At 37.8% G+C, this 21,202-nt stretch overlaps 1 protein-coding gene across 5 annotated transcripts; it reads left to right on the forward strand.

The window, feature by feature from the left end:
• Window positions 1–1,254: 1,254 nt before the first annotated feature.
• On the forward strand, window positions 1,255–18,689 carry bag6l (BCL2 associated athanogene 6, like). Of its 5 annotated transcripts, none has more exons than XM_056250113.1 (25): window positions 1,255–1,385; window positions 1,988–2,077; window positions 2,273–2,390; window positions 3,475–3,704; window positions 3,836–3,907; window positions 5,082–5,204; window positions 5,278–5,441; window positions 5,809–5,938; window positions 6,027–6,233; window positions 6,316–6,544; window positions 6,768–6,827; window positions 7,701–8,008; window positions 9,396–9,474; window positions 9,552–9,904; window positions 10,584–10,866; window positions 10,957–11,126; window positions 12,242–12,295; window positions 12,380–12,482; window positions 13,501–13,625; window positions 13,719–13,853; window positions 15,353–15,421; window positions 15,769–15,963; window positions 16,204–16,311; window positions 16,430–16,576; window positions 18,203–18,689. In XM_056250113.1, the coding sequence occupies exons 2-25, from the start codon at window positions 2,000–2,002 to the stop codon at window positions 18,296–18,298; spliced, it is 3,636 nt and encodes a 1,211-aa protein (XP_056106088.1). In that variant the 5' UTR covers window positions 1,255–1,385; window positions 1,988–1,999; the 3' UTR covers window positions 18,299–18,689. The 5 variants fall into 5 exon arrangements, with proteins under 5 accessions (XP_056106088.1, XP_056106089.1, XP_056106091.1 ...); XM_056250114.1 differs by having other exon boundaries at window positions 5,296–5,441; window positions 6,765–6,827; XM_056250112.1 differs by having other exon boundaries at window positions 1,262–1,386; window positions 6,765–6,827.
• Window positions 18,690–21,202: the final 2,513 nt, after the last annotated feature.

A 21,202-nucleotide genomic window follows, 5' to 3' on the forward strand; every position in this document is an offset into this window, starting at 1 on the left:
TCCGGATCGAAAAACAGGGTAAAAGTTACTTAAATATAAAATATTTTATTTGTTGAACAACATTACTCACAACAGTCAGGGATGAGTCTTTTTTGATGACGTCGTCTTCCCTCAGGTAGCCTATATTGCATATTCATTGCTTTTTCAGGCTGTTGGGCTCATGAATATTAACCCGGCTGTTTGCGTTCACCCACAGCGATTTGCTGAAATCAAAACAACAGGTGTGCATTAATGGCATTAAAACTTGGACTTTAGTTTCTCCCATTGCCAAAGCAACCGGATGGCAAGGCTTTCCGTTTTCCCTCGGTTTCGTTTGTCACAAAATAAACTTCTTAAATGCAATTATTATTCCTCATTTGTCCCCCCAATTTTAATCGTATACAGTAGGCCTAGGCTAATATCCGCCCTTTCATAAGATATGCTGATCTCATTTTATGCCTGTCAGCAGTGGGTAGTAGCCTAATTAAATTAGTAACTGTTTACATATAATCTGGATTACGTAATCAGATGAAAAATGAAGTAGGCCTACTTGTAATTAGATTAGCCTATATTAAGTTTTAAAATACTCATAATCAGACTACAGTTACTTTTTTTTTGATTAAATGATTACATATTATTCACACAATGGCAGTAAATCATTAATAATTTATTGATTCTCCTAATTCTTCTTTGTCATGGCTTAAATTTTTAAAAAGCGCTTTTTCAACATTGCAACATTGCATATTGAATCAACTCCTGATGAACACATTAATCATTATTTTAATTATCCATCGATAAACAATTTAACCATGTATTACTTTCTACGGAAAGCTTTTGTCTTTCAAACTATTTTATTATAATTTTTACAATTGTATTTATTTAAATTTTTACATGTTTATGATTTAATTACTTAAGCTTTTCATTAACCCTAAGCCACCCAATTAACTGATATATATATATATATATATATATATATATATATATATATATATATATATATATATATATATATATATATATCAGTTAATTGGGTGGCTTAGGGTTAATGAAAAGCTTAAGTAATTAAATCATATATATATATATATATATATATATATATATATATATATATATATATATATATATATATATATATATATATATATATATATATATATATATATATATAAAACCACATTGTATAATAAACAAACAAACAACAAATAACAACAATTTGATAAACCAGCTGTGAACGCAACATTATTTTGAAATCGCAATTTATTTTGAGAACATGACATCACTTCCTGTCAAAGCACCGATTTGGGATTAGCTAGCTGTTTAGCTAGCCATGTCCCTATAACCGGTGTGTGGGATAAAATAGCATAAATAACACTTAGGTCGCCGAACTACCACAGTTATCCATTAAAAGTAAGGTGTTTAATCCTTTGCATTTCCTATGCACTTCTGCTATTCATATTTGGTGTTAGTTTTTTCCCTGGAATTATCAACCGATTAACAACTGTTGTTAGCCTGGTACATATTGTAGCAGTGGTGTTTAGTTTAACAACAGCTATAATGTATGACAAGTGTAAAATATTTGTGTTTTTAATAATAGGTGTGGGGTTTTTTTTGTGCTTATACGCAGTATTAAAATTAAGTACGCCAATGTGGATTGTATTTATTATATGGGTGTTACGATCACGATGTGTGTTATTTTTCACCCATCTGTACTGATGATATCGATAGCATCTAAGTTTCAGCACTAGTAGCGCCCGACGTTACTATAGAGACACAATGAGAACTGAACCCTCCTATTATCTTCAACGAAGCTGCATTGCCAGTTTACGACGTTTCTATCGCGACAAAATACGTGGTAAAACTAGTAACGTTAGTTAGCTTCTTTGATTTAATGGGTTCTGATTTTATCGCTACTAGCAGTGTAGATGATGTGTTACATAGCAGTTAATTGGTCATTTAAAAGCTTGCAATCATTTTTGGAAACATTCTTCATCCTCTCGTCTTGTTAAAGAAACTTCAAGTCATGGAGGAACCAGGAGCCGTAGAGGTGACCGTGAAAACTCTAGATTCCCAGAGCAGGACGTTCACTGTCAGGGGAGAGGTGTGTGTTCTAGTTTATCAGTCAAGAGGAATTCATTTGCGCTATGATTATTTTGTATGAGTAACCCAAATACCTTAGTTCACAAAGTGTCATTGTAGAATATGAACCAATACTGCTGATAAATACACTTTACATTGATAAATCATTTACGTTGAAGTTCACCATCTGATTGTCACCTCTCTTTCTTTCTCTCAGTGGACAGTGAAGCAGTTTAAAGAGCACATTGCTTCCTCCGTTGAAATCCCGGTGGATAAACAGAGGTTAATTTACCAGGGTAAAGTGCTGCAGGATGAAAGGACACTTGCAGAATACAGTGAGTCACGCCTTGATGTCTGTTTTCGCTCGTTTGCAGTACTTTTCACTGTTTGTATTACTGCGCTTGTCTGTTTTTGTTGTGCCACTGCACAAACACTTATTCATTCAGGTAATAAACAGGTGACAGTTTCCCCTATACTACTCTTACGGTTTGTACCATATATTTCTATGGCACAAAAAGTAAGAGTAGTCATTATATATAATATATCTATAATATTTTCATTGGCAAAATCAGACAAAGTATGGCTGCGTTTTTTAACGTGATCGCAATTGCTACTTTTTTCAATTAATTAAGAATAATCATCTGTTATTATCATCTGCTGACTATTTATCCTATTTAGTTCTTTTTTTCATTTGACATTTCCATGATCTTGCATTGGTTAAAAGTTGAAATCCGCAATAAGAGTTTTTTCTTCTACTTTTTTGAATACCTTTTCCACCCAATTTTCCACAAACGTTTACTTAATCTTCCCAACCTTGAAACCATGAGCACATGCTCTCTCTGCACAGCAACAAAAAACAAAAAAACACTAATGATCTGAAAAAAGTTTAGTGATCTCCACTGTGATTATCTGTGTTCCTTCACATGGCTGCTTGTGCTCCAAACATGAATCTCGATTATATTGTTTGTGTTTGTGGTTGCTTTATTAAATGCACTTACGTACTCTGTACAACAATACAAGCAATACTTTTTGATGTTATAATTATAAAAATGTGAACATAATTCAGAATTATGGGAATTGGCCTTAGGAATTGTGCTGTTTTAGCAGTTTTCATAATGTAGAGAGTGTGTTAATTCAAAAATAATAAATCCAGGAACTAGGTGAGGCTATATAAAACCTGCGTACATGACTTTGTTCTCTTGAGGTGTGCTCATGTGAAAGTTCCATAATTATGCTCAAATGTAAAAAGAAATTTCTCGGCTTATAATTTTTGAACAAAGTTATCATGATGATCAGTTTAACCGCTATCGTACAGCCCTAAGACAAAGATCGGTATAGTTTTTTTAATAGTTTTTTTTATTTTAATGATAAATAATTTTCTATCAAGCATGTTTCTATCACAGCCTTTCTGTTTTTCAGATGTTGATGGGAAGGTCATTCATCTTGTGGAGCGGGCACCTCCTCAGAGCAATCAGTCTGGGGGTGGAGGAGGTGGAGTTTCTGGCTCCTCGGGTGCAACGGATGGGGGATCCACCTCCTCTCAATCCACCACTTTTCCAGGAACTTCACATGACCGTAATGCAAACAACTATGTCATGCTGGGCACTTTTAATCTGCCTGTGAACATCATGGACTCACAGCAAATACAGGTTACAGTGCTTTCCTTACGTCAAGAGACACATGTTTGCTATACATGATCACTTAACCTCAGACATCCACTGTTATATATACATGAGTGATTCTGCTATCAAAGAAAATATACATTTCTTCACCCCTCTAGATGTCAATGCAGCAAATGTTGGCTGGTGTTGGAGAAATGGGACGTAATGTTAGAGTAAGCACTAGCACTGGAGTAAGTCATCCTAATTTCACCTCTTATAAACTACCCACTGCACAGCCAAAAAAAAAGTTGCTGTTTGAATTTAAATAGGCAAATGCTTAAAGGGATACTCCACCCAAAAATGAAAATTCTGTCATCATTTACTCACCCTCAAGTTGTTGCAAACCTGTATGAGTTTCTTTCTTCTGCTGAACACAAAGCAAGATATTTTGAAGAACGATTGGAACTTTGGCACCATTGACTTCCATAGTATTTTTTTTTTTCTACTATGGAAGTCAATGGTGCCAAACAACCGTTTGGTTCCAATCATTCTTCAAAATATCTTCCTTTGTGGTCAGCAGAAGAAAGAAACTCATACAGGTTTGCAACAACTTGAGGGTGAGTAAATGATGACAGAATTTTCATTTTTGGGTGGAGTATCCCTTTAAGAGTCTATGACTGGATTATTGTTGCAGTGATTATTATGTTTCTAGCATGTTATATGTTTGGCAACAGTTCTTCTTTCTAACCCTAATTGATGGATCGTGTAGTTTTTCATTTCTGAAATAGACTTTACAGAATGCTCGACTCCTGCATTGTCAATACAAGATCTTGTCCAAAAATTGACACACCTCTTGATGGAAATAAATCTTGTGATGTTATTTCCATCAAGAGGTGCATTCATTTTTGATCAAGATCTTGTATTGACAATGCAATCCAGCACTCTGTAAAGTCTACTCCTGCACATCCCAAAGACTTTCAATGAATTGAAGGTCTGGACTCAGAGGTGCCAATTCATGTCTGAATCCTTCATGCTCCCTCCCAACCTTTATTTCACAATTTGAGCCTGATGAATCTTGACATTGTTATTCTGGAATATGGCCATGATGTGTCTTCCTACATGGTTGTTTAAGAAATGAAAAGCTACACACACCATCAATTAGGGTTCGAAGAACTGTTGCCAAACATACAACATGCTATCACTACAAGAATGGTCCAGTCATAGACTCTAAAGCATTTGCCTTTTTAAACCCAAACAGCAACGTTTTTTGGCCGGGCAGTGTATATTTACATAATAATGAACGTTATAAGCAGTGTTCCTGAATGTTTGTCTCAGAAGCACTTGTGCTTTGTGTTGTCGCAGCCTATTGTTTAAAACAAAAGGTTATCTCTGGACACATCTACAGTCATTTATTTCCTCTCACAGAGCAGTGGCTCTGTGGATGTCCATATCAACGTGGACCAATCAGTGCAGAGCGAGCCTAGGATGAGGCTCCAGCTGGCTGAAAGCTTGCTGCGAGAGACTCAGGCTTTAATCCACAGACTTGAGGTACAGAACAAACATTTATATCAAGTAAAACAATCTTATTTGATTTCTTACTTGTACATAAATAATGTTTCAGGATGATGCTTATTTTCAGGGTCAATCAAATCAGCCGTCATCTCAGCAGGAGACACCGCCTTCATCATCATCATTCTCAGCACAACCAATGGACAGCTCCCCACCTCCACCCTCCTCCTCCTCCTCTCCTTCACAGACAGAAGGAACAACTCATTCTGGACCCAAGTAAGAGAAGTATATTAGGGTCAAAGACAAATAAAGAATGTTCATGATAAAGAACAGGAAAAAGACATACCAAGTGCTTAATGTACTTGTCGTGTTCATGTGGTTTCAAATATCAAAAACAGTTGTGCTGCTTGATGTTTTTGTGAAAACCGTGATGCATTGTTTTCAGGACTCTTTGAATAGAAAGTTCAAAAGTAAAGTGTTTATTAGAAATATTTTGTATCATTATAAATGTCTTTACTTTTACTTTTGTCCTTGCTTAATGCATCATTGCTGAATGACAGTATTAATTAACGTATTAACTTGTTTCCATTTTCTGATTGTGTCAAAGATCACGTCTCCAATACATTTTTCTTTCTCTCAACAGTCACCCAAGCCCTTTAGAGTTGGTGGAGGTTCTTTCAGAGGTGCGAAGGGTGGAGGAGCGCCTTCGTCCTTTCATGGAAAGAACACATTCCATCCTTGGAGCGGCTAGTTCTGCTGACTACAATAACAATGTATGCTCTAGATAGTTGTAATGCTACATAATTGACACGTGCTATAAATATCAGTGTTCATGTTCTGAAAAGCTGTTTTCTCGGACAGACTCAAGAACGTGAGGAAGATCAGCGCACTCTCAATTTGATTGGAGAGTCACTCCATCTCCTTGGCAATACATTGGTGTCTCTGAGTGACCTTCGGTGCAATTTATCTGCTCAGCCTCCCCGCCACTTACATGTGGTGCGACCGATGTCTCACTACACCACCTCCCCTGTCGTGCTGCAGAGTGGACTGCCCCATATTCCCATTCCGGTGAGCTAACCACTATACGTTCAAAACTAATTCATACTGTTCATATCAAACAGTCAACCTTGCAAAATATGTCATCTTCCAGGTGAACCTAGGCTCCACTGTGACCATGACTTCAAACAGCAGACAGACAAGCGAGGGTCACACCCAACCCTCACAGCCCAGCAACCAATCAGAGCAACAGGGTCAGGCACCTCCTCCTCCTCCTCCACCGAATGGAGCCAGTCAGCAGGCAGGTCAGGGGACTCCAAGAGTGATCAGAATCACTCACCAAACCATGGAGCCAGTGGTCATGATGCAGATGAACCTGGATGGTATGCCAACAAACAAACCAACCCACACAATCAGACCCCAGTGATTTTAGCACTGTGTTTCAGCCATGCTGCCCATTCCTGGTCTGCTTCAGTTCTATTTGTCTTCATCATTCTAATTTTTAAAATTTAAAATAGTTGCTTTCAGAAAATGACATTTTCAGACCTGGAATGGGTGGCTGTAGTGTAACTGCCAGCCACTGATCTGTGCATTTCTGTGCAGCAGATTCAGACAGTGGATCGCAGGGCCAAAGGCAACAGAACCCCAGCGCTGCTGGAGAGACTGGTTAGTTTCTACCTCTCTCTATAGTCAATAACCTGCTGTGCCAACATTGACATGTGATATGTGTCTTAAAGGAATAGTTCACTCAAAAACATTGCATTTTACCATTCTTTGCAGGCCCTCGTGTTGTTTAAAACCCATTTATCTTCCTGTCTTCCATGGGACACAAAACAGGCAATATTTACATAATTTCTAGTGTGCTTGTTGTCCATACAATAAAAGTAAATCTGGACCAGGGCTGATGAGCTTACAAATGAGCTCCATTTGAAGAAGTACAAGGTCTCTGTTATTTTAGTTTTATTTATCTGTATTAAATATAAATATTATCTTTTATATCATTTCAGTTTTCAATCTTCATTTTAAATAAAATAAAGCAATTGTTTTTCATTTTCATTTTTATTATTTTTTGTTTATTTAAATATTCCTATTTAGCTTTGATTTGTTTTATTTTCCAGTATTTATTTGAGTAATTTTAGTCGTTTAAATTTAACTTACTTTATTCCTATTTTCATTTAATAACATTTCAACAGTTTTTTAGCCATACGTTTTTGAACTAATATTTATATTTTATCTTTTCAATTAATGAACTCTTTTGAATAGTTTTAGTTAACAACTGCTCTGGACATTCTTCAAAAGTCCTCCTTTAGTGTTCCATGTAAAAAGGAAAGTCATAGAGGTTTTGGAACAACATGAGGGTGAGAAAATGATGTCAGTTTGAGTGGTGATTAAGTACTATTTGTGCACTAGGATATAAAGCAGCTATTGTTAGTCAGTTGTCTGTAGTATTGTGTGTAGAATTCAGACTTAGAGCAGTTTCATTTGTCAGCATTGTTAAAAGTATCTCTTCACTGAATTCTGTGTCTCTGTTCTCTAAAGGCACCACGGCGCCAATCCACATTCCAGGTTTGCCGCCAGAGTTCATGCAGGCCATCATGCATCAGATCTCCCAGCAGGCTGTCGCCATGGCAACTGCAGCCTCTGCTGGACACCAGGGGCAGCAGCAGGGCACTGCTGGCACAAATGCCCAGAGTGGAGAAAGCCTGACCCCTCCGCCACCTCAGGCCAGGGTGGTTATCACACGCCCCTCCTTATCCCCACGCATCCCCCAACCCATGAACACCAGGGGGGCCACCATCAACCTGCGCGCAACAGTGCCTCCCTCAGCAGGACAACAGGCTAATCAAGTATGAACCTTAGTTACATTACAGGGCTCAATTCCACTTCAATTTCAGGGCTTCAGGAAGCCTTCAGGGCTTCAATTTCTACTGGTCTAGTGGGAACAGTGGTTCAGATTTTTACTTGCCCTTTAAAAAATTTCAATTGGCCCCACTGCAAAAAAACTAATAAATAAATAAAATAGTCACTGTTTTCATTCATTTTCACCCATGTAACTATGCATTCTCATAAATAAGATTATGACACCAAAATTTTAGATGCCAGTGAAATTCTCAATTTCAATAACATAGCAAAAACTACAAGTTTAACCAATTAATATAAATTTCAAACATTATTAAAGACAAGGAAGCAGTCACCTATAAATTAAGAAGTTATAAAACAAATTAGAAGCAACATCACAAATAAATATAACATAACAAAGGTACAAATAAAATAGTGCTTTAAGTTTTTCAGGTTGTCTAAACCAGGGGTCTGAACCTTTTTTGACCAAAGAGACATTTTTTCATTTTTGGTTAATGCATTCTTCCAAAAGAGCCACAGTAAAAAAAAAATATATATATATTATTATTAAAGATGTGCGCTTTTTCAATAAAATTTCAACAGCAGTAATTATTAGGTGCATAGACAACTTAAAACAAACAAATATTCAGCAAACACTAAAGTTTCAATATGTATTAATTGTGCAGGGCTTTCACTGTGAGGTTGAGTTACCAACTGATGAGCATAAATCCTCTCCGTGAGTGTGTGTGTGAGTGAGAGAGAGAGAGAGAGAGAGAGAGAGAGAGAGAGTAGGCATTTTGAGTTTGTTATAGTGCTTTCTAAATACAGCAAATCACTTCCTGCCCTCCATTTGCATTTCGCGCCATGGCAACGCAGTGGCGTGACGTCATATGAAAACAAGCTATTCCAAAAAAGTGTCTGTTGCCGTCTCTCAGCGTCTGTCGGTGCAGTGTGAATTGGCCTTAAGACCTAATGCACAGGTCCAATATACTATACACATGCATTTTCTTTCTTAACTGTTTATGTTCACTTATGACATAACTGACTGTGTTTATGATGATACTCATTTTCACATAATTTTGTGGGTGTTTGTCCGTTCAAGTGCAAGAAGACACGAAAGAGAACTCATTTCAGTATTTGCGCACTTGAGTATAGAATTGAATTCACTTTCTTGTCTCGAGCTTGAATGGTTTAAAATTGGTTGAATGTTTAAATTGGCATTACTTAAAAACACATGCGTAAACTTTTTGTCCTTGATCAGGCCAGTGACAATTCAGTCCTGAGCGTCTTTCACGCTGACCAAGGGCCATCAGGCAGTCCTTATTGTCGAGCCCTGCATTATTGTATTTTGGAGACATCCAAAACTCATACATTCATTTTCATTCCTCAATCAAGGGCAATCCTATGATGTCCTCTCCTCTCACGCAGATGGTCAGTGGTTTGGTTGGGCAGCTTTTGATGCCATTGCACACAGGTAAGTTGTCCTTACCTATTCAGTTCCTGTGTTAAGCAACACAAAGCTTCTAAACATATTATGTTTTCCATTGTCAGGGGACCAGACATCCTCTACCTCATCCTCTCAGTCTTTCTCTTTCTCTACTTCCGCATCTACCTCTTCCTCGTCCTCTTCTTCCTCCTCTTCCTCCTCCTCTTTCTCTTCTTCCACTGCTCCTCCAACCTCTGCCAACACGTCCGGTCAGACGTCCACCCATACCACCAGCACTGCGTCTGTGGGTCAGTCCCAAGAGGGCAACCCAGGAGATAACCTAGCTCAGCTTCTGGGCTCTCTCCTGGGAGGAATTGCGGGAGCTGGTGGAGGGGTGTCTGGAGGTGCTGCTCCCTCCATTACAGTGACTATTCCAGGTGTCCCTACGTTCATCCAAGGCTTGTCTGAGTTCATTCAGGTTGGTTTTTTTTTTTGTGGTATACCGATATATCTGCAATTTTTTTTTTTTTTGCCTTGTATACAAAGAGGAGAGTTTCGCTGTCTCTGAGCACACATGATCGACAAACTTTAAATTCTTGATTCAAACTATGCTGTACTATATCCATTTGGCCGCTATGTTGTTTTCATGTCAAATTCGCTGTGTACCGTCTGTAAAATTTGTCTTTATTTAAAAAAATAGGATTCCCAGTGCAACATAGACGTACCAAATTATTGAGTATACTGTTGGTTACAGTGTTTACTTCCTTTTTACTCATTTGTATTTTCTTTATTTGTGTAAAATACTATAATAGGATTACAGAATCAAGAATTTGCCATCTAAGGCATAAATCTGTTTATTTTACAGATAAATTTTATTATCAAGTTCAAATACTTTTTTTCATATAATTTTCAAAGTATTTAGTTAAAATATCAAATAAATATACATTTCATTTCAGAAATTGTAATGCATGTGTTTTTACTATCTTTAAATAAAATATTGTAAATCTGCTTTATATCAGCCATCTGCCACCCTGCTCTTTAAGATATCGGCATCGGCCATCAAAAAATCAATATCGGTCGATCACTAGTGCTTTTCTCTGTCTTTGCAGTCTAATCTTAGCAAAAATGTAAATTTGAATGCCCTGTTTTCTTTCCAGTCTGGTCAGCCTGTGTTTCCTCCACCAAACCAGCAGCCTCCACCCTCACAAGCCACACCCCCTGCCCCTTCAGGAGCCGCCCCCACTACTGCCCCTCAGCCTCCCAGTGGAGGTGGAGAGACCCTCAGCCCTGAGCTTTTCACTGGTATCGTGCAGGGTGTCCTGTCCACCATGATGGGCTCTCTGGGGGCTGGCCAAGGCAACACTGAGAGCATCGCCCAGTTTATCCAGAGACTTTCCCAGACCAGCAACCTCTTCACGCCAGGAGCTGGAGATGCAGTGGGTAAGGGCTTCTGTGTTACTGTAGTCAATGCAACTCAAAGTACAGGACAATGCCACAATTTATGACTCACTGTCTGTGTTGGTTTGGTAGGGTTTTTTGGAGATCTGCTGTCTCTGGTTTGTCAGAGTTTCTCAATGGTGGACATGGTTCTGCTTCTGCATGGTAATCCTCAGCCTCTGAGCCGCATCCAACCCCAACTCACAGCCTTCTTCACAGAGCACTATCTGCAGGGCCGAGAGCCCAATGATGCCAACATAGCTGTGAGTCTGAGCTCATGCTGCTTTCATGCGTGACCTTCATTACATCAGTTCTACATGAAGATCTCATATACTGTCAGATATGTTCAGTGTGGTACAAACTTTTAGCGGTATTTTACCTAAAGCTGACTCCCAAATTAATTAGCACTCCAGTCACGAGTGCATGAGTTTTTTAATATAGTAATTTATACAATAGATTGTTAAAGCTATATCGCTTTCAATTATAATTGCAGTTTAAGTTTCTACTATAAAGCTGCTCTCCAGTGTGTTCATGTTTTCACCTATTACGTAATCGCCATGGACCAATGGTAGTTTGAAGGTTTTTTTTACCAGCTGGAGCAAACTTTTCTGGAAAGTTTGTTTTTGGCAAGTTGTTTCAAACTACTGTCATCTTTTAAGTCAAATTCTTAAGTTCGACTTGAAGTTGCGCTGCGCAGACCAATTGGTCTATGGTATCAAAGTACTGCGAGAGTAATTAGATAACGGACGGCTCTGTATGCTTCAAAATCGCTCTTGTGATATTTTGATGTCATACGGACTGTGCAGCGCCACTTCAAGTCGAACACACCTATTTATTCAAAAGATTTGTTCAAAACGGCTGTTTCATTCAGAAACGAACCAAGTGAGCATTTTCATGAATGGGTTATTTGAAACATTCACTCAAAAGATTTGTTATAAAAATGCAGATTCATTAAGTAACGAAACACCAGTTTGTTGCTCGGAGTTGCACAACAGTTCTGCTCTGGCTTTGTTTGGAACTTTTTTCATTGCTTTCTAATAGGCTACATCACAGTGAATGTGTGCACTCTCAAGTGAGTGACATAGTCTGTAATGTCAGGTTGCATATTGTTAAAATAATAGTTATGATTTTATCCATGATACATATCGCACACCCCTAAAGGGGACATTTTTTAGTCATGATGCAAACAAATCATTCATACAGTGTTTTGATCCACTGAGTCATTGAATTGGACACTTCGAAAGAACTGATCCATAAAAATGAATACAATTTCTTAACAGTATCACAACACAGTAAAACTGATCTTTACACTTATAAAACAACACTTTCCCATTGAATGAATGTTGCAAAGGCTGATGGTTTTGTTTCTGTTATTTAGAGTGCTTCTGAGGATCTGATCAATGGACTAGAGGAGTACATTGCAGAGAGTTTTGTAAGTCTTGTTTGCTGATTTATCCTGTAACATTTTGTTCAGCACACACTTAATTGATTGTCCCTCTGCCTTATTTGTTTCAAGTCCACTGTGACTGTTCGAGAGAGGGTGGACATCATCCAAACCAACATGTCCTTCCTGAGACAACAGTTCACTCGCATGGCTACTCACGTTCTGCGCTGTACAGGTGACCACCACACTATCCACACAAACACAGACCCAAAAACTGCTCTCGCCCTAACATTCAAATTCCACTTCACAAACATTGTTTTTGAAACTTTCTCATCAGTGTTTAGTATTATTTATATACAATTATAGTATTTATGAAAATTTTTAATTAGCATTTATTTTATATTATTTTTATGTCTTCATCATTTAATTTTACTATTGATGTGCTTTTTACATTTTTTTATTAGTTTTAGTTTTATCATTTTTAATATTTCTATATAGCTTTAAGGGGTCATTAGTTAAAAATCCAATTTCCCTTGATCTTTTGACATATAAGAGGTCATTGTACAATACAAATATCCTGTAAGTTTCAAAACTCAAATCTTCCTTGTTAGGCCAAAAGCAGTTTTTATTGAAACCAAGCTCCCAAAATGACTCTTGTTAGATTTTTGTCATGTTTTACCAAGTGTCACAGTGACCAAGACATGCGTATAAATGTTTTACAGTTGCCAAATGTTTCAACTTTGTACTAGATAAATGCCTTTCTGGGGCGTTTTAACACTAATATAATGCAATAAAATACAATACTACCTCACAAATACATAAGGAATAAATTTAAAGTAAGATGACTAATGACCATGATGTCACAGACTGGAGTATCATTGGTATTTGAGGTGTAGGTTTGTCCTCTGATTCGAATCAGACTGGCTCAAACATGTATGGCAAACATCATTACAAATTATTTTAATATACAAAACTGTTACCCAATCAAAGCAGTGGCCGTGTACTTCAAAGCGACACGCCTATCAAAACAAAGTATTTTCAAGAGAGGGTCAAAAACAGAATAGAAAATAGCCTATTCTAAATTAGAATGTTTTTTTTTAATGTAAAAATCTTGCCAACAGTATACATTTTTAAAAATTGCAGTTCATGACCCCTTGCATTTATCTTTGTTTTAGTAATTTTAGCCAAGTTTTAACAAAAACAATTTGTAATAGTTTTGGTTAACAACAACACTGTTTCTAATGTGTGTCCAGATAACACGTTTGGCCAGCGCTTGCTGTACCTGTGCACTCAGGGTCTGTTTGAGTGTTTGGCCCTCAATCTGTTCTGCTTAAGAGGAGAGCAAAGAGCTTTAACCACTGTCATCAACCACCGAATTGTAAGATCCATTGATTCATCCTCATGAAGATGGTTTGGTGTTGCATAAAATCCATATCTTTTGATGCGTTCATGTTTGTTCCTTGCTCATCAGAGGAGAATGTCAGCAGAAGTGAACCCCAGTCTGGTGAACTGGTTGACCAGTATGATGACCATGAGGCTGCATGTGATTTTAGAGCACAACCCAATCACTGAGGACCAGATCCAGAATTACGTCATCTATACACAGGTCCTTAATTTAGGTCATGTGTGGCCAATTCTGCTCCTGGAGGGCCAACGTCCTGCAAATTTTAGCTCCAACCCACTTGCCTGAAAACTTGCTGTGTCCGAAATCGCCCCCTATACCCTCAATCACTATTACTCCATTACTCCACTAATATAGTCCACTTGAAGGAGTGAATGAGAACGAAAGAGCCGGAAGGGCTGCCGCTTTTGCATAGTTTGTGTAGTGTTTGCTGTTTGATAATCATTTGAAACTTAGCAAACTGGCAGCTCCAGTAGTAATGAGAATATTTATCTTAACCTCTGTCATAGAAACTAGCATGTATAATAATCAATTAAAAAGGAATTTATACCTGTTCGAAATAACCATAGACAGTAAAAGAAATGGACACAGCGACCCCATAGACTTCAACGGAGAAAAGTGAAGTCAATTAGAAGCACTGACTTCCTGATTGCCAAGCAAACTGCGCAGGCTCAAACTGAGCTGGACGACGGAGATGTGACGTGAGCAACCTGTCTCACAGTTGTACGTCTTCTAGTAGCTGTGCCAAGAGGAATCTGAATCATTCCCTTCCGAAACTTGCAGAGCCGGAGATCGTGAGTATTAGCTGTCCATGAGCTCGTAGCAGGATCAACTTTACAACTCTCTATGGGCTTCTCCCTTGACTTTATGCCTCCACGTCCCCCCGATTGTGCGCGAGCTTCTACTTCTGTCTATACGGTAATTTCTGTATTCAGCGACAGAGAGTCGCGTGTTATGACGCAATCGTTACCCTATTTTTACAAAAATGGCTTCTACGGGGCCACAACGTAAGATACAAGGTAATGGAGCCTTTTATACATTGTCGTGTTTCTTTAGAAATAAACAATGGACAAATGGAGTCTTTAAACGCCTCAGATGTAAAGTTATTCGCTGTCAAAGTGACGCCAAAATGAATGGGAGTCAATGGAATGCTAACAGCAGGTGAAGGCTTGTTAGCCAATGGCGGCCCCCGGGTAGACTTCAGTTTCCGGCTGATGGATTACCCCCTTGGAAATTACACTGTACCCACATTGGACCAGTGGTTTTGAAAATGGATGGATGAATGATTCAGCTGCGATCGCCATCTTCTGGTGAGATATAGGAATTAATTCGGCATGACTATCCATCCATGTATTCTCTAACTAACCATTGAGTGAGTGCACATTAGTTGTACAGTCGTTATTGCGGTGCATTATGGGATTATTTGAGTGCACTCAATAACGTCCAATATGGTTTCAGACACCACTACAAATGGCTGTCCCCTCAAATAGTGGCAGACACATTTCAGATTTCAGACACAGCCCTTGATTAGCTGATTCAGGTGTTTTTAGTTCATGTTGGAGCTGAACTCTGCAGGATAGTGGCCCTCCAGGAACAGGTTTGGACATCTCTGATTTAGATTCACACCCTCATCAGGATTTACTCCCAAACTGAGCCACAGAATACAGAGCTGAATATGCTTCTATTATCTTTTTCATGTACAGAGCGAGTCGTCTCAGAGAACAGAGTCCGATGCACAAGCAAGCCACCAGTCAGATGACATGAGTATTGAGGTATGTTTCAACAGAAGGAGAGTAAGTCACAGAAAATTATTATTTGTAAATGAGCCGAGTACAACATATGAAAATATATGCAACTTTATATACACACTTAATTATATACACTTTATTACTTTATTGTAATAAAATATTGTTAAAATTTTTTTGTAAGAATTTTTTCTTTCAGCAAGAACACATTAAATAGACTAAAACAGACAGTAAATGCATTTATAATGTTACAAAAGATTTTTTTGTGTTTTCACCAAATAAATTTAGCTTTAAACATTGATAATACATCAGGGTGTCGTCTGCATTATTAACTGTATGTTGTTGTGATAGTAATATGTAATTATATATTCCAGATGGAAGAGGGTCTGTCTCCTGCTCCTGCCACCACTGCAGAGGAAGTCATGGCATCCTCAGGAGACACTGCTGATGGTGATGAACCACCCGGCAGGCCATCGTTAGAAGTGTTGCGAGGAGCGGTAGCCATGGCAACCGCGGACAGGGAGGGGTCGACTGGAGAGGCGGAGCCATGGGCAGCAACTGTTCCACCCGTGAGACTCAATTGTCTACTGTGTCTATTGATTTAGTGCATCTCTGCTAAAAGTTTGTCAGCATTTGTTGTACACTAAATGACCTCAAAGATAACAGAGCTAAAACAGGAATGCACTGATATTGAAATTCTGGCTAATACCAATAATTATTATAATAATCATGACTCTATTTTGTTTATTTGTTTATTATCCCTGGTCTATAAGTAATAATGAGCATGTTTGTATATTTGTGTTAATCAGGAGTGGGTACCCATCATAAGACATGACATGTTGACGCAGAGAAAGATGAAAGCACAGCCGCCTCTGTCTGATGCTTATTTGCACGGGATGCCAGCCAAGAGGAGGAAGGTCTGTGCACCAACTACATTCACTACAATAGTGAATGAATGAATGAATGAATGAACAATTCATTGAAACTACACTGCACTGATCAGATATCCTTTCTTTGCATTCATGTGGCTCACAGACCGCACAGGGAGAGGGTCCTCACCTCTCTTTAGCTGAAGCCGTGAGTCGAGCTGCCAGGACAGCAGGGGTACGACCTGTTACTACCCCAGACAGCCTACAGGGGGAGCTAGAGGCACCAGAGCTGCAGGAAGCATACACACAACAAGTAAGAAACTAAACCCACACCTAGGCCACGCCGGAAACAGGAAGACGGTCTGATTGTTGTTATGGACAGGAGCTACAGGTTCAGGGAAATATGCTGCCTATTGTTGTTGTGTTTACATATGACTCAGTAAAGCCCTGACATTCTGTTCTATTTATTTAATGAATCATAATGCGATCATATTATTCAGCTCGCTATTATTAGCCTATGTTTGAGACATCAACCACTGGTCGATGATCGTAATGTTTGTATAAACTTTTCATAACAACCGTAATGATAATTACACTTAAATATTTTCTTCTCAGCCATGTTAACAATTGTCCGTGAGCGAAATCTCCTCCCATCCGTTGTCTGATTGGCCTTTCGCAAGGATTCCTGGGTAGTTAAAGTGCGTGGAGCCTGCATCTATGCGGGCTTCGCGGAAGACCGCTTCAAGGGTACACAGGGGGCGCTGCTGAGCACACTTCAGAGCGTTAAAATTCTAAATGGGACGGCCTACGGAATCGTAGACTCGGCGAGCACGCGCATTTTAAGTCCACGAGACCGAAAGTCCGCATGAAGTGCGCCATTTGGGACAGGGCCTTTATCCATCCTGAGAACATTGTAGTATTTATTGATATTTTGAATTAGCTTTTATTATTATGGTTTCATTTTCATTTTAGTTGAATTTTTGGTAAATTTGGTATGTACTTTAGTCATTTTTATTAGTTTTATTATTTTTAAAGTTTTTCATCTGATATTTATATTGTATTTTATTTTAGTTAATACAAATTATTGTTATAGTTTTAGTCTTGGGACTGATTTTTTTCCATCCCACTCCTGTGAGTTTCATCTTATTCCCATAGAATTTTTATATCCACCCTCTCTCAATTTAGGTCCTGTTCCCACAATTCCCCATTATTAGTTCAGAATATTAAAGTGCCCCTTTTATGCTATTTAATGGTTCCTAATTTTGTTTTGTGGGTCTCTTACAATAGATGCATCAAAGGGCAAAAATACTTTAATTTTCTCATAATATTCATTGCAGCATCACCTCTTTTCTCACAGTGTCTGAAACGGTTTGATAAAGGACTCAGTCTCTTTAAACCCTCCTTTCTGAGATCATACTCTGCTTTGATTGGTCAGATGGCCCAGTCTGTCGCGATTGGCCTACTGCTAACAGTGTATGTCGGAAACGTCCATCTGAATTTTAGCTCCGGGTGCTTCCTCGGCACTTGTATACACAGTGATATGAACAGTAATTGTCCTCGAACCAAACTCTTCCAGGCCTCAGCTACAACTATAGTGTGTAGTTGAGGGCGGGTCAAAGTAGATGTTGTTCGCGGGCAGCCAATAAAGACCACAGGCTGGCATTATGCAGATTTGTTAGAAACCTACATAGGTTTTTAACAGGAAGTGAGACTGGAATTATTGATGTCTCTTTTCAGGCAGTTTAGAATCTGTTCTTTCTTTTGTGAGACGATCACTCAATTTATTGGGCACTTCTTTGAAACTTTGCAGACCTTTTACATTAACAAACAGCTATATAACTCACTACATAGAAGGTAATATCTGAAAAATGCATTGTGATCTTGCTCTCTGAATTTCTTTAAACCTTTAAAACCCTTTTCATCCTTAATTGTCTTCCAGGTGAAGAGTGATATAAAGAAAAGACTGAGTGAGGATCCAGACTACAACCACCAGCGCTTTCCCAACACCCACAGAGCTTTTTCTGAAGACTGTTAAACCGACAGCTCCGTTTACACATCTATCTTGTCATCTGTCAAGCTTACAGTCATGACCATGACGTCTCGAATGGAACAGCCAATAGTGTCATGCCTTGAGGGAACCCAGTTGTTTTGAAATCGGTAACTGACACATAACTCAGATGTCTGCCATAGTCAAATGTGTGGATAGTGACTAAATATAGAGCCGGTGAACTAGACCGGCCATAGAGGCAGAAGAAACTAGTCTTTCTTCCGTCTACATGGCGTCCATCTTGTAGTCTTTGTAGATGTCACCAGTCATCACAGTCAGTTTTACACTGACGGGATTCATGGATGTCCATTGTATATTAGCTGTACATTGTTGTACTAAGTTGTTTTAATATTGACAATAATAGCAGTTGTATTAGACACATTTACATGAAGAAACCCTAATTCATTCCAGCTTGCCCTGCTCAATGTGTAGATAGAGGATGCCAAGATGAATGTTTACAAGGTGCAGACATGTTGAACATGATTAGATGTACAGCACTGCACATTCGTCACTGAGGACTGGAAGAGTTTTAGTCATAGTGATGACATAGAGCTGTTACTTGTTATTATTTTTTGCATGCCAAAAACATCATGTTGTCCATGAATGTGGCTGTTATGAATAAAATCATCCAAGTCTAGAATTACTTCTAGTTTTAAAAACAGCTGTGTCTGCCTCCATGTTTGGTCACTAAAATTAAAGAAACACCTTTGCTATGGTTTAGTTTTTAAAACAAACATAATGACTTTCAAGTGGTTTCTAGTTGGCGTTGCATTACTTTTTTAAAGATTTAAAATTGTTGGATAACTTGGAGGGAGACGGTTTTGTCGATTTTTGCATATATTATATTGTTACATCTAGCTGAAACATTCAACCCTGGTAAAAAAAAAATGAACAAACAAATGTTTTTCTTTAATTTATGGGAAACATAAATTTATCAATAACTACAAACCAACATTTGGTCCCTACTGAACAACAACTTAATTTAGGCTTAATTTGTAACCCTGTTACCCAATTTTCTAGCAATAAATGTACTATCATTAAAATCAAGAGATTTAAACTGCATAAAATAATTAGTTCAAAAGTTTAAGGTGGGTAAATTTTATGTTTTCATGTTCTTGAAAGAAGTTTCTTATGTTCATCAAGACCACATTTATTTCAACAAAAATATTTTGTAAAATAGTAATATTTTATTATTACCATTTAAAGTAACAGGTTTTTTTTAATGCAATTTATTAAATGCAAAGCTGAGTTTTCAGCAGCCATTACAATCAAGCGATCCATATTATAATTAAGGATATCTTATCAATACTAAAAACAGTTGTTGCTTAATTTTTTTGTGTGGAAACTGATACATTTATTGATATTCTATGATGGATAGAAAAAGTACAAAAGAACAGTGTTTATTTGAAATAGTTTACATTGTTTTAACAATGTAAAAGTCTTTACTAGCATTTTTGATCAATTGAATGCATTAGCTGAAAAAAGTATTTTATTTTTTTTTTCAAAAAAAAAAGAGAGATTTCAAGAGAAAATCAAGAGATTTAAACTATTCAAAGAAATCCTCAAAATGTTTTACCTTATGAAAAATGCCTTTATATGCAGCTTATTAAACTAATTATTTAGTAGATAATCTAAATGGAACTGGGTGAGGCATACAAACAGAGACCAAAGATATCAATGACAGTAGGCATTTTATTTGTCCCACAACATATTCAGGTTTTTGGGTAATTAGCGCAGAACTAATCACAGCAGAACAATGACTCAGACATGTTGTTTATGGTTCTGTTTCAACCTTTGAAACGGAATTGCAGATTACAGTGACAATGTTTAATGCTTTATTGTCCATTTAAAAGCGCAAGCACTTGAGAAAGATGTGTTCCGACTACTTTGTGATACAGGAAGTTGATTAAAATGTTTGGTTTATGTCTTTACCACAGGATGTCAAAGCAATTGAAAACATTTGTTAAAACACATGGTAATTTATGTGGGTGGACAGCATGTGTCATCACACCAAATGCACTGAAAGTCAAATATTGAACCAATGGGAAAAAAAAATGGACTACTGAATTGAACCGACCAATTAACCTGGAGACAAATTTAGCATCTGCAAACCTCTTATCCTTAATGTATGGGTTATGCATTAATGATAGAGTTTTGCCTATGGAAATACACTCCTGAACATATTTGAATGAAAAAGAATTTGAAAGCATCAACTGTGGACTTAAGAGTGCTTCAATTTACATGGACGGCATGACTTTTTAAGTAAGACCAGTGCAGATTTGGCAATGTTATTTTGCAGGGAACTTAATAACTTGCATTGTGCATTGAAAACGATGAGCAAACACTAACAAGTCCAGAACAACTAAACTCTACCCTCAATTCAGTCATTCCAGTTTGGCATCACTTTCCCTCAAAGGTCATGAAAAAGGCAGCAACCCTGACGTCTTTCATTGGTTTTCGCTACTAAATGAAACAGCTGCAAGCAGGTACCAGTCTCTACAACATTTAAATCAATGCAACTGATGAAAACGCCAATGAATATATAAATATAATAAAAAATATATAATTAATTACCACAATGTACGCCGATCAAGACTAACCGTGCACAATTCCTATTAGTCCACCACCTCTGCTGATTTATTACTGTCACTGAGAAGAACTTCATCAACCCACTGTACTTAAAAGTCATAAAGTTTTACAGCGTCAGTCTCAGCAGACTTGTTTACAATGACCTTGAATTTACCTCTACAGAAATGTAATGGGTCATCAAAACCTAGTTGTGCGTTTTAACCTCCTAATTAGTGATGGCTCAAATGATACGCTAGTGGGTCATCCTGCCTTATAGTGGAGTACATATATAAGCTAGGCTCTGAAACCTGTTGCAATACAAAC

This window comes from Rhinichthys klamathensis, unplaced genomic scaffold (genome assembly GCF_029890125.1).
Source record: "Rhinichthys klamathensis goyatoka isolate OS25496 unplaced genomic scaffold, OSU_Roscu_1.1 h1tg000067l_1, whole genome shotgun sequence".
Classification (NCBI taxonomy): Eukaryota; Metazoa; Chordata; class Actinopteri; order Cypriniformes; family Leuciscidae; genus Rhinichthys; species Rhinichthys klamathensis.